General features: G+C 59.8%; 1 protein-coding gene and 1 long non-coding RNA gene across 3 annotated transcripts in view; one reads left to right on the top strand and one right to left on the bottom strand.

Annotated features, from left to right (window-relative positions):
* The window catches only part of LPCAT1 (lysophosphatidylcholine acyltransferase 1), a 46,338-nt gene that overhangs the window by 17,689 nt on the left and 15,192 nt on the right, over positions 1–13,457 (bottom strand). For both annotated transcript variants that reach the window (XM_045442972.1, XM_045442976.1), the window contains exons 2-5: positions 11,462–11,604; positions 5,712–5,926; positions 2,414–2,526; positions 94–154 (exon numbers count right to left, since the gene is read on the bottom strand). In XM_045442972.1, coding sequence (XP_045298928.1) covers positions 94–154; positions 2,414–2,526; positions 5,712–5,926; positions 11,462–11,604 — 532 coding nt within the window. The remainder of the gene's footprint in view (positions 1–93; positions 155–2,413; positions 2,527–5,711; positions 5,927–11,461; positions 11,605–13,457) is intronic.
* On the top strand, positions 845–1,184 carry LOC123579264. The gene is made up of 3 exons (XR_006702709.1): positions 845–943; positions 988–1,053; positions 1,103–1,184. It is a non-coding gene; the product is annotated as an uncharacterized LOC123579264 (long non-coding RNA).

The raw sequence follows: 13,457 nt of genomic DNA, 5'->3' as shown, positions 1-13,457 counted from the left end.
CTCTCTCTCTGCACCTCCCCTGCTTATGCTCTTTCTTTCTCAAAAATGAATAAAACGTTAAAAAAAATTAAAAAAAAAAAAAACCCCACATACCAGGCTTGAAGGTAATTAGGCACGTCCTGTTGGTACATGTTCCTTCCGGAAAAATCATGATCTTGGAATGAAAAGAAAAAAAGGTGAATCTTAGACACAATTCAGAATACAATCTATTTTCTCTGCTGCTGACATACTTCAGATGTTTAATCTACTCCGTTGAAACGGGTCAGACACAGGACGAAGGCATCAATGGACGGATTTCCTCTCCAAGCACGGGTTCTACTAAAGTCTGGAAGTGCAGACCTACACACAACACAGCCTCCTGCGAGTGTGCAAAGGGGTGTGTTCACGAGGGGTATGTTCACGAGGGAGTGCTCACGAGGGTGTGCTCACGAGGGGTGTGCTCACGAGGGGGAGTGCTCACGAGGGAGTGCTCACGAGGGGTATGCTCACGACGGGGTGTGCTCACGAGGGGTATGCTCACGAGGGGGTGTGCTCACGAGGGGTGTGCTCACGAGGGGGTGTGCTCACGAGGGGTGTGCTCACGAGGGGGTGTGCTCACGAGGGGTGTGCTCACGAGGGGGAGTGCTCACGAGGGAGTGCTCACGAGGGGGAGTGCTCATGTGGGGTGTGCTCACGATGGGGGTATTCACAAGGGGGAGTGCTCACGAGGGGTATGCTCACGAGCGGGTGTGCTCACGAGGGGGAGTGCTCACGAGGGGTGTGCTCACGAAGGGGAGTGCCCACGAGGGGGAGTGCTCAGGAGGGTTTGCTCACGAGGGGGAGTGCTCACGAGGGGTGTGCTCACGAGGGGGTGTGCTCACGAGGGGTGTGCTCACGAGGGGGTGTGCTCACGAGGGGTGTGCTCACGAGGGGGAGTGCTCACGAGGGGGAGTGCTCATGTGGGGTGTGCTCACGATGGGGGTATTCACAAGGGGGAGTGCTCACGAGGGGTGTGCTCACGAAGGGGAGTGCTCACGAGGGGGAGTGCTCAGGAAGGTTTGCTCACGAGGGGGAGTGCTCACAAGGGGGAGTGCTCACGAGGGGGTGTGCTCACGAGGGGGAGTGCTCACGAGGGAGTGCTCACGAGGGGTGTGCTCACGAGGGGTGTGCTCATGAGGGGGAGTGCTCACCAGGGGGAGTGCTCATGTGGGGTGTGCTCACGATGGGGGTATTCACAAGGGGGAGTGCTCACGAGGGGTATGCTCATGAGCGGGTGTCCTCACGAGGGGTGTGCTCACGAAGGGGAGTGCTCACGAGGGGGAGTGCTCAGGAGGGTTTGCTCACGAGGGGGAGTGCTCACAAGGGGGAGTGCTCACAAGGTGGAGTGCTCACGAGGGAGTGCTCACGAGGGGTATGCTCACGAGGGGGAGTGCTCAGGAGGGTTTGCTCACAAGGGGGAGTGCTCACGAGGGAGTGCTCACGAGGGTGTGTTCACGAGGGGTATGCTTACGAGGGGGAGTGCTCACGAGGGGTGTGCTCACGAAGGGGAGTGCTCACGAGGGGGAGTGCTCAGGAGGGTGTGCTCACAAGGGGGATTGCTCACGAGGGTGTGCTCACAGCTGCTATGAGGCCCAGGTGCTGCCACCCGGGGACACACTGCCAGTGCGGAGCGGGCGCCCACAGAGACACAGGCAGCAAAGGCACACAGGTGAGGGCCGTGGGCGGAAGGAACCGGGCCGGGCCAGAGCGGCAACACCACACACGCGGTTAAACTCCATCCTAGCCGGAGCTGCAATCACTCGGACTCACGCTGACCCCAGCGACATAATAGAAGTCCTCCCGACGTTGGAAAATACGGCTCACGTGGCCACGTGGCCGCTCTCAATCGTGGGGCCGCCCAGGGGCACAGGTGCCTGAGAGCCAGGCCTTCTGGGTCTTTCTGAACATCTAGAACCCACAGAGTCCCATGGATCCCAGCCCTTCGGCGTTGGGGGGAAGATACACAGCGTGACTGAAACCATCCTCAGCCGACACAGGCCTGCAGCCGGGTCAGGACCTTCCCTCGGGGCTCCGTCCAGGCTCTTCACGAGGAGTGGACAGGCCTCACGGACCGACGTGCCGCTGAGACGTGGGATTGTGCCAACCACGGAGCCCAGGTTAGCCAGCTTCCGCCCGGTTGGAGCTTACGGGGAGACGCCTTTCGATACAGAGACAGGCATGGCGATGCTTCCCTTGTTTGAATTTTAAAATTTCAGGACCCAAAGTACCCCAAGGTTAGCACAATCCTGAATTCACACGCTCCTCAAAAATAAAATGAAACAACAAATCCAGCCCCAGGGAAGACCAGTTCTGGCCCTTTGGGTCCCCACTACCTGGCCCCACCTCTAAGTTCACATCTCTCGGGACAGATCTGCTGAAAACGCGACTGTGCTACCTGTGGCCACTTTCCGTTCGACTGTGCCCGCCTCCTGATCTCCTCCACGGTCTTCCTGCGGGAATCCTGGTCCGACCGGGACACGAACACCGGCCGGATGTACTTTATCAGAGCTGGAAGGGAAGGAAGGCACTCGTGTGGGAACAGGCCACAGGACTGGAGGACCGGACAGCAGTGGCCCTGAGGGGCAGGCCGCAGTCGATGCGTGACCCTGAGGGAACCGAGCATCGGCAAAGCTCCCTCACACGGCAGCACGCAGCCCCACACCCTGCAAGGTCCGCAGTAACCACAGCGCCCGTGGGCCTGTCCATCAGGATAAAGTGAGAAGAATGAGGCTGACCACACCCCTGCTAACAGAGGACGACGGGGAAGGCTCCAGGGTCAGAAGGGCCCCAGGCATGTGGCTTAAGCCCCACCCGCCCCTATTATGGGCACACCGTGTCACTCGAAAACACAGGCTGTCGTCCTAACCCCAGTGACCTCGGACCGTGACTTCATTTGGAAACAGGGCGTCTGCAGATGCAAATGTGTGACGAGGTGGTCCCGGAGTGGGGTGGGCCCCAGCCCAGGCCCGGTGTCCTCACAAGACGAGGAGGAGGCCACGGGACACCAAGGACTGCGGGGAAGGGCCAGGGGCTGCGTGGACTCCCCGCCCCCCCAACCGCCGCCCAGGAACTGCCCTGTCCACACCTGTGCTCTGCACTTCTGGCCCAGGTGGAGAAATGAACACCACCCAGCACAGGTGAGGCAGCCGCAAGCCCAGCCATGCGCCACAGGCCACATGTGCCACACAGCCCCCTGGTGAGGGGGTGGGTCAGTGCTCCCACCAGCAAAGAGGATGGTTGTCTGGAAAGAGGGTCTAAACGTGGGAAGATACATCTTAGAAGAGAAACCTGGAGCCCACGTGTCCCGACGTGTCCACTTCTGAACCCCCAGAACCTGTGCACGAAACCTTATCAGGGAAAACGTTCTTCGCGGACATAACTAGTTACGGATCTGAAGATGAGACCACCCTAGACCATCCAAGGACAGGCGTCCTTATAAAAGACACACACACAGAGGCGGCCTGTGACGAGGGACGCGGGGCCACCAGGAGCTGGGAGAGGCAGGAGGGATCTTTCCTGAAGGCCTCCGGAGGGAGGGCGGCCCTGGGACACCCCAGCCTTGGACTTCTGGCTCCAGAAGGGGGTAGAAGCTTCCGCTCTCTTAAGCCACCAGTTTGGCAATTTGTCACGAGGCCTAGGGACACTTGCACAGCTGGGCTTCCGGTACAGGAACCAGTGCTCTGGGACACAGCTGGGGAGCTGTCCCCAGACATTAGAGTGCCTCTGTGATACAGAAGCTGATGACATGCTCCAACACGTCACGACATCTGGGGGCACTTGTGTGTGCACGAAATGTAAAAGTTGTAACAACCGATGCTGCAAAGGAACCATAAGAAAAGGAAAGAACAGACCCAGGACAAGTGCCTAGGTCACATGGGTGTGACCTGTGCCGGCCAGCAGGAGGGGGACTCACTCCCAGTAGGTGGGGAGGACTCCCTCCCAGGAGTGGGGAGGACTCACTCCCAGTAGGAGGTGGAGGGGACTCACTCCCAGTAGGAGGGGGGAGGACTCACTCCCAGTAGGAGGGGGGAGGACTTACTCCCAATAGGAGGTGGGGGGGACTCACTCCCAGTAGGAGGGGGGGGCTCACTCCCAGTAGGAGGGGAGGGCGGGAGGGCTCACTCCCAGTAGGAGGGGGAGGACTCACTCCTGGTAGGAAGGAGGACTTACTCCCAGAAGGGGGGAGGATTCAATCCCAGTAGGAGGGGAGGACTCACTCCCGGGAAGGAGAAGGACTCACTCCCAGTAGGAGGTGGGGAAGACTCACTCCCAGGAGGTGGGAGGACTCAATCCCAGTGGAGGGGGGAGGATTCACTCCCAGTAGGAGGGGGAGGACTCACTCCTGGTAGGAGGGAGGACTTACTCTCAGAAGGGGGGAGGATTCAATCCCAGTAGGAGGTGGGGGGACTCACTCCCAGTAGGAGGGGGAGGACTCACTCCCAGCAGGAGGTGGGGGGGCTCACTCCCAGTAGGAGGGGGGAGGACTCACTCCCAGTAGGAGGGGGAGGACTCACTCCCGGTAGGAGGGAGGAAGGCTCACTCCCAGGAGAGAGGAGGAGTCACTCCCAGAAGGGGGGAGGACTCAATCCCAGTAGGAGGTGGGGGGGACTCACTCCCAGTAGGAGGGGAGGGCTCACTCCCAGTAGGAGGGGGGAGGACTCACTCCCAGTAGGAGGGGGAGGACTCACTCCTGGTAGGAAGGAGGACTTACTCCCAGAAGGGGGGGAGGATTCAATCCCAGTAGGAGGGGAGGACTCACTCCCGGGAGGGAGGAGGACTCACTCCCAGTAGGATGTGGGGAAGACTCACTCCTAGGAGGTGGGAGGACTCAATCCCAGTGAAGGGGGGAGGACTCACTCCTGGTAGGAGGGAGGACTTACTCCCAGAAGGGGGGAGGATTCAATCCCAGTAGGAGGTGGGAGGACTCACTCCCAGGAGGTGGGGGAGGACTAACTCCCAGTAGGAGGGGGAGGACTCACTCCCGGTATGAGGGAGGAGGACTCACTCCCAGGAGGGAGGAGGACTCACTCCCAGAAGGGGGGAGGACTCACTCCCAGTAGGAGGGGGAGGACTCACTCCCGGTAGGAGGGAGGAAGACTCACTCCCAGGAGGGGGGAGGAGTCACTCCCAGAAGGGGGGAGGACTCACTCCTAGTAGGAGGGGGAGGACTCACTCCCGGTAGGAGGGAGGAAGGCTCACTCCCAGGAGAGAGGAGAAGTCACTCCCAGAGGGGGGAGGACTCACTCCCAGTAGGAGGGAGGAGGACTCACTCCCAGGGGGGGAGGAGGACTCACTCCCAGAACGGGGGAGGACTCACTCCTAGTAGGAGGGGGAGGACTCACTCCCAGGAGAGAGGAGGAGTCACTCCCAGAACGGGGGAGGACTCACTCCCAGTAGGAGGGGGGAGGACTCACTCCCAGGAGTGGGGAGAACTCACTCCCAGTAGGAGGTGGGGGGGGGACTCACTCCCAGCAGGAGGTGGGGGGGCTCACTCTCAGTAGGAGGGGAAGACTCAGTCCCAGTAGAAGGGGGGGACTCACTCCCAGGAGGGAGGAGGACTCACTCCCAGAAGGGGGGAGGACTCACTCCCAGTAGGAGGGGGGAGGACTCACTCCCAGTAGGAAGGGGAGGGGACTCACTCCCAGTAGGAGGGGGGGACTCACGCCCCACATGGGGACGGGGAGCTCACTCACTTCCCCATATTGGGATGTTCCTGCTCTCTGCCTTCATCACGATGGAGGACATCGTCATGGTGACAGCGATGGCGTCGAAGTAGGAGGAATGGGGCGCCAGAGTAAGGATGGCAGCCTCAGAGGGTGGGGCCTGCTGCCCCTTCACCACCACCCAGTGGAAGCCTCCGGCAAACCACATGGTGCGCATGATGGCCTTGAGCAGGACGTCCACGACCCTGCAAAAGAAGGTGCTGTGGTCAAACCGAGGCAGGGCAGGGGGGTCGCAGGCCGGCTCCGTCACGGCTTGTGAGCCTGAGGCCGGCCCCGTGCACACGGACCTGACCTGTCAGGCCATCCAGGGTGCCGTCCAGCCTGATCCGAAACGTGCACCGGCCGGAGGAGGGAAGAAAACAGGTGCTGTGCCTTCGTCCCTCTGTGTAGATGTGCAACATTGTGACTTTGTTAGGAAAACGGAAGCGGCTGTGCCACGCTCCACAGCAGTGTAAAGACACACAGCGTCCCGACCTCACAGACTCCGGGGCCGCAAGCACTGGAAGGGGACGGACTCGCATCCTGAGCATGGAGCTTTTAAAGAAACATCAGCCCGCCAAAACATCCAAAAGGCAAGTAAAATCAGGAGTGAAGTCAGGCCGAGACCAGGAGCAGAGGCCTGTGGTGAGAAACCACGGTCCCACCTCCCTCAGGCTGCCCGTGGTCCCAGGACCAGATGCCACGCTGTTAAGCCTTTTCTAGATGAGATCAGGTGGACGATGACTTTGGAAAAAAAGTAAAAGTCAGCCTAGATTAACTGAATTTGCTTCCTATTTATTTTTAGATGTACGAGAATACAGACATCCTGAATCTGCACATCCTTTTGTCGTAACCTCTGACCAGCATTTCCACGTCACCGGAACTACGCCGGGGCCAGTGGCACGGGCTGTCCACGGTGCAGTCCACGGCGAGAAGGGGTCACCTCGGTGTGGACGCAGATGACAGGACTGAGCGACAGAAAAGAGCCGGAAATCTCACGGGACTGATCCCCTCAAGAGAGTTCTGGAAGACGAGGCCCGAGGGCTCTGAGCAGCAGTCCCTCACGGGGCCGCCTCGAGCCGCCGTCGCCTGCAGGGGATGAGCAACCCCGGTGTGGTTGTACACCTGCTGGGGGCCAGGCTCACACATCCCCACATCGCCACAACCGGGTGTGATCACTTCCTTACGTGTCCAAGCGCACATTGCTAAGCGTGTTTGTCTGCGCGTCCGCTACTTTTCCTAACAGGAACACGCGCAAGAATCCGAGCCGGCCGACACCTGCTGATGCGTAAGGAAGGGGGCGCCGGGCAGGCTGTGGCGGAAGGGGAGCCAGTCCCGGGAAGCCGGGTGCAGGAGAGGGGGGCTGGTGGGAAGTGGGGACCAAATCCTGATGTTTCTGTTGGACACACACCCACCACCCCTCAGGCCAACAGGCCAAAGGGGGCACGAAGCAGAAGCGGGTGGGGGGGGGGGGGCGGGCGGATGCACCACCCCTGACGATTCTCTGAGGTCTCGGGGAATGCCATCCCCAGGACACCGCCCACTGGGAAGAGCCGGCCTGCGGACGTGGAGCAGGCCTCCTGGCCCGACACCTCCCGGCCAGGCTCAGGCAGCAACGACAAGCCTGAGGCGCCCGGAGCGTTTCCTGGGAATAGAGAGGCAGGACACAGATCTACACGCACAAGGGCATTCTTCTGCATCGCCCAGGCGGGAGCCCAAGAACCTGAGACGTGAGCACAACCAGCCCCGTGATGGAGAAGAGACCGACCAGGGGAGAGGCTGCGGTCCACACCGTCCTTGAGCTGTTAGAGTCCAGAACGGAGCGCTGTGAAAGGAGCAGAGGACGAGGCAGCAGTCTGGCAAGTCCAGTCTCTCGCTGCAGAAGCAGCCAGTTCCCTGGGAAGCTGAGGAGTGAGCAGGGGTGCCCCGGGAACAGGCAGGGAAGAAAGGACGGCACTTTGGACACGAAAAATTTAACACGAAACCACAGACTCCTACAACTTCCTTCGAGAATTTTTCAAATTCCCAAGGACGGACAGAAGATGCCAAAACTTCCAGAAGAGCAGATGGGCTATCCGGGCACCACGGCACACTCACATCTTCGCGGCCCCGGGGATGGAAGGTCTGGAACCCGTCGTCTGCGCCCTGACAGGCTACCCGTCAACGCCGAGGGGAAAACAAGGACTCCCGGACATGAAACGCACCTCAGTTTCTCCTGCTTGTCCTCTGAGAAAAAACCCCGATGCTCCACAAAATCTTGGAGGAAAAAAAACAAGGGAAAAAAAAAAAAAAAAACCCCAAACCAGGCCGAGGAGACAGACAACGCCCAAACCTGCAGAAAGTCGCTGCACCCAGCAGAAGAGGAACGTGTGATGGGGGGCCGGGGGCTCGGGGACCCCCAGGAGGAGAGCATCATCGCAGCGTGGACACGAGGGGGCAGAAGTGCAGGCTATGCTCGGGCTCAGCATCCCATTAGCAACAGGCGAACGAGAGTCTGTAACTGGAAATGAGGTTCGATGGGGCTCTAAGAGCGGGGCTGTGGCGCGATGGGACAGGTGTCCCGTGAGAGACAGACCGGAGCTGCCCGCCAGGTGAGGACCTCGAGAGAGCACATGCGCAGGCCAGGAGCCGGATCTGCCCGATTCCAGCCCCCACAACCTCGCGCTGTTCCCCAGCCTGTGGCACGTGGCTGCGGTGGCCCAAGGGGACTACCACCGGCCCTTTCTAACCTCGGGAGTGGGCCCAAGAGGCAACGCCGAGGACCATCCTCCACCGCTGGCCCGCTGGTCGGGTTTTGCAAGAAGATGTGCTGGTTGTTTACACGACTGCGGTTGGAAGTAAGTGTGTTGTGAGACTGTTCATTCCTCCCTTCCCTGGAGGCCCAAGGCTTTTCCTTTAGCAAGTCCGAATGGCAGGAGCTTACATTCGGCAAAGACCCTCCCCGACGGAGGAGCATCAGCCCGCCCAGACCCGCACGACTCTGCAAGGCGTGAAACCGCACACCTCCCGGCCAACCCCACGACTCTTCCGCACAGGCCCGTGTGCGCTAATCCGTTTCCTCCTAACTCCTGAGTCCCTGGATCAGGCATCTTGTCTCCACCTTCTCCTTTAAGTTCAGTGTTGATGGTACTCGTGTTTTCCCTCCAGCACCAGACCCAGCGCAGGGCTGTGCATGGCTCGCTCGCTCACACACACTCACACACCCACACACACCCACATTTGCATATACACATGCATTCACATATATACACATGCATGTGCTTGTATACAAATACACATGCACACATACACACTCACATACCTATACATGCATGTATACATGCACAGGCTTGCACATGTGCACACACATACGCATGCACATGCTTGTACACACATATGCGCATGCACACTCGTGCACACACCCACATGTGCATATACACGTGCACACATTTGCACATATGCATATACATTCACACGTATGTACACATGCACATGCTTGTACACACATATACATACACACACTCATGTACACACCCACACATGCATATACACATGTGTGCGTACACATACACACCTACACGTGCATGTACATACACACAAATGCTCACACACAACACATGCACACTCACATGCCCACACATGTATGTATGCATGTGCTCACATGCTCACACACACATATACACATTCATACACATATGCACACGCACATGCTTGTACACACACATACACACATGCTCACATACAGGTACACATATGCACGTGCACATGCTTGGACACATGCACACACATGCTTGCACTCCCACACAGGCATGTACTCATGGTCGCACACATATAAACGTATACACACTCATACACGTGTGCACAGTGACGTGCGGTCTCCGTGGACACAGACACCTCTACTTCTCGCTGCCGAGGACGCTTCTCAGGCATGCTCTGGGCACACGAGGCACCTGGGAGGCAGTGGCCCATCTGTCACCGAAGGAGCCACGTGGAGCCGCACGGGGTGGGCACGGGGAATGGAGAGCAGCCCGGAGTCCCGTACTTTGAAAAGACAGAATCTGCCCTGTGTGTGTGGACAGAGGAGGGGATCCCAGCCCAGGGACAGAGCTGAAGAAGGAAGGAATTAAGACAAAAATGCCGGGAAGTTGTGTCAACCTATCATGACTCAAACCTCAAAATTTTTAGTCAAATCACTTGTAATTTGTCAAAAACTACAAAAAATTCTGCTTTCTAGCTATGGATTCTCAACCTAGCGACGCTGAAATTCTGGTTTCTATTTGGTCTAGATTTTGTTTGATTACATATTTGATACTAAATCCCTGTTTTAGGGCTAAAACATTGAAAAACACCCTCCAGGTTAAGCAAGCTCTTCAAAGAGAATTAAGAAACCCAAAAAGTCAGAACGAGGACCCCAGAGCCAGTGATGACCCCAGTGCACCCAGGTGACCACAGTGGACAGGAACGCCAAGCAGCTGTCCCTCCCTCGGGACCTGCTTCCTGGCGTCCCCGGGCCAGGGGCTGTGCTGGGGACAGAATGGGAACAGGTCACGGCCTGCCTTTGGGACCTCCGGGAGGGAGACAGACCGTGGCTCACTTGGTACCGACGATGGTCCAAGAACGTGAAACACGGCAGGGGGTGCACACAAAGACCCTGCGTGAGGGGTCCCCCAGGCACCTGGACCGTCCCCAAGCATGGCCACGCCATAGTCATCACTGGCTCAGCAAACGCTGGACTCGAAATTGGCCGTCTTTGCCCCGCACGTCAGTGCCCTGTGTGAGCACGACAGGTGCGTGTCGGGACCACGGGCACCGAGGACCCGCCAGCTCCTGCCTGCCGGCCGTGGGCATGGTGTTCCTGCAGAGCAGAGAGCAGACACGCTCCCGGTGCAGGAAGTCGAGCCTGCCCCTCAAACCCCTTGAGGCCCAGGAGCGAATACCCTGGGCTCCGTCTGCCCTGGCCACTCCACCCTCCTGGGCGGTACGCGGGTGAGCGGGTGTGGCTGGGCTCCAGCAGAGCTGTTGGTGAACCGAGTGCAGCTGGACTGGCGTGTGCACCTTTCTGCTGACCCCTGTGCGGGCCTAGTAGTAACCCTCTCTGAACAGACCGTTCAAGGGCCCCGGATGGCTGACGAGAGGCGTCAGGGTGTGGAGGGCGGGGAAGTCTCCGGGTTTACGACAGAAGCGACAACGTCCAGGACGCTGGAAATACTTCTCGAAATCCTCCTGACACTCGCCACCTTCATTGACTACTGCGTATGCTCTGCGAACAGCTTTAGGAAGAAACAAGGAAATGCTGTGATTCGATTTCACTTCCCGAGGCCCACGGTGGGTCTCTGGCTGACACGTATTCACAACTCGTCCGTCTACAGACGGCTCTCCTTTGTCAGTATCTGGGAGCAAACGCAAGGGACCTTCCAGGCGTACGAAGCAGGGAGGGTCGCTGGACCCTGCGGAGACCAGACCAGCGAGAAGGACAGACGCCGGCCGACACACAGCCTCGCAGGGCTGGGGACACGGAAACCCGCGGGGAGTCTCTGTGCTGAGGACACGCCAACAGCAGCCCGGCCCCGAAGGACCCCCTCAGGGCAGGGGTGCAGTGGGGGCACGGCAGGGGCGGAACCGGCCACTCCCCGAGGGGAAGGGGGCATGTGGCCGGCGGTGCCTCGGCCGGGAGAGGGCAGCCTGGCGTGCTCCAGGCCCAGGCGGGGGAGGAAGGCCGGAGGGGCCGGGGCACGCGGTGGCCCTGCAGACGGGTGACTTACTTCCGCCACGAGGCCGGGGACGGCTCGGGCTCCCTCTCCGAGGACCCCAGCGTGGCGAAGAACGTGAAGGGCCAGGCGAGCAGCATCGCGATCAGGACGAGCAGCAGCCGGATGGGGAAGAGTGTCAGCGTCATGAAGGCCATCTGGGAAGACAGAGGCGAGGTCATTCCGGAATCAGCGGACTCCGCACGGGAAGCCAGCCCCGGAGCTAGCGTGGAAACGCCATGCCTGCCCTCACACGTGGCGGCGAGTGGCCAGGACGTCCTGCCGAGGCTCTAGGCTGCACCGCCATCCCCCAACCCTGGCGCCCACAGTCCCGCACCTGAGCCCCTCTGGGGCCGGCCCCGGCACACGCCTGAGCCCCAGCACAACCCGGGGACGCCTCTGCAGCGCTGAGGTTCCCCGCGGTGAGGCGGATGCGGGAGCTCAGGGGGCACTGGGGACGCCCGTGACTCTCCAGCCCCAGGACATCACGGGCGGGAGCCCAGCAGAGAACGGGGCACAGCCAGCCCACCTCCAAACGGGCAGTCTGGTCGGGGTGACACCATGGGAGGGGCTCCGTGGGGATGGACACATGGTTCACCAGAGGGGTCAGGGCAGGAACACAGTGGACAGATGGCCGTTCCTAAAACCAAGCGCCCGTGCGCACAGAACCAGGCTGTGGTCCCCGCCTGGGGGCACACGCCTGGGGACACACGCTCAGGAGCCTCGCGGTCTCAGAGGGCCAGCATCTCAGCGATCAGGGAGGAAACAGGGCAGGGGACGGATGGCAAAGCTTAAACTCACAAAGGATTGCTGATCAACAGACGCAACTTACAATTATTGGCAGTAACACACGCTTCAAACGTGTAGGTTTCGGTGCAGGGAGGACGGAAAAGACAGGCCAGGAGAAAGTGCACAGCGACGTCTCCCAGCTCCCCGCCGACCGGCTGCAGGGCCCACGGCCGCCCCCCTGCTCGTCCGTTACCCGCACCGGACGGCCCCGCGGCTTCTCTGCAGGCGCTCCCGGGTCCCCTGTCAGGAGCAGCACCGCCCAGCAGGTGGGAGACAAGCCGTGTGTGTGAGTTTCAACTGTCTAGTGGCCCCACAAGGTGAGGAAGTGAACGCAGCACAGACATCACATCTGCCGTCCTGTGGCTGATGCTGGTGACGACGTTTCCCACCAAGTGCGGACTTGCTCTGGGCTGTAGCAGATGTGCTTGGCTGACGAGAAAGTACCTTCCCGCCCCTGGGTTTCTGGGAGTTGGGTTGGCTCCACGTCACGAATGGGTGAACGCGACCCGCTGTCCTTCCTGCTTCTAGTGTTTGTTTGCTCAGCCCGCGTCTGCCACGTGCTGCTTTCAGACGTGAGAACCTTGGTCACAGCGCTGGGGTTTCTTTTTTTTAATGTTTATTTATTTTGAGAGATAGAGAGCACAAGCAAGGGGGGCAGAGAGAGGGAGAGAGCACCCCAAGCAGGCTCCCCGCTGTCAGCACCGAGTCCCGCGTGGGGCTCGGCCCCACAAACCGTGAGACCATGACCTGAGCCGAAACCAAGAGTCGGGGGTTTTTTTAAGGAACTGCTGAGTCTGCTCACCGATGCGTCTCTGGGTCGAGTCGGGGGCAGGCCTGACCCACAGCTTCCCTCCGGCGGGTCCCGTGGCGTGGCCCCCTCTGCACACCAGCGAGCTGCCTCTCGGGGGAGTTTCCACGGAGATGCACACACAAGCGCCGTTCTAATTTTATTCGCGTCGCTCACCCAGGTGTCCCACTTCCCGTGACGCTTCAGTGCTTCTGCCACTGAGACAACCCTCTCTGGGAGTCCCCAGCAGGTTTTTGCTCCCCTAACCAATCTCCCACCCCGCACGCGTCTTCAAGAGAGCTGAGAAGCTGCCCGTGGCCTTCTCCCGTGCCTGTCGCCACCCTGCCCTGCCGTGTAATCAGCATTGTTCGTGCCCTCTGAAACTTTTCGGCCGACGCTGACCGGCATTTTTCTACTCTATCAGCCCGTTTACTG

The sequence above is a fragment of the Leopardus geoffroyi genome, chromosome A1, assembly GCF_018350155.1.
Source record: "Leopardus geoffroyi isolate Oge1 chromosome A1, O.geoffroyi_Oge1_pat1.0, whole genome shotgun sequence".
NCBI classification, from domain to species: Eukaryota; Metazoa; Chordata; class Mammalia; order Carnivora; family Felidae; genus Leopardus; species Leopardus geoffroyi.
Note: the sequence above shows the minus strand (reverse complement) of the source record. Positions and strands in the feature narration are given on the sequence as shown.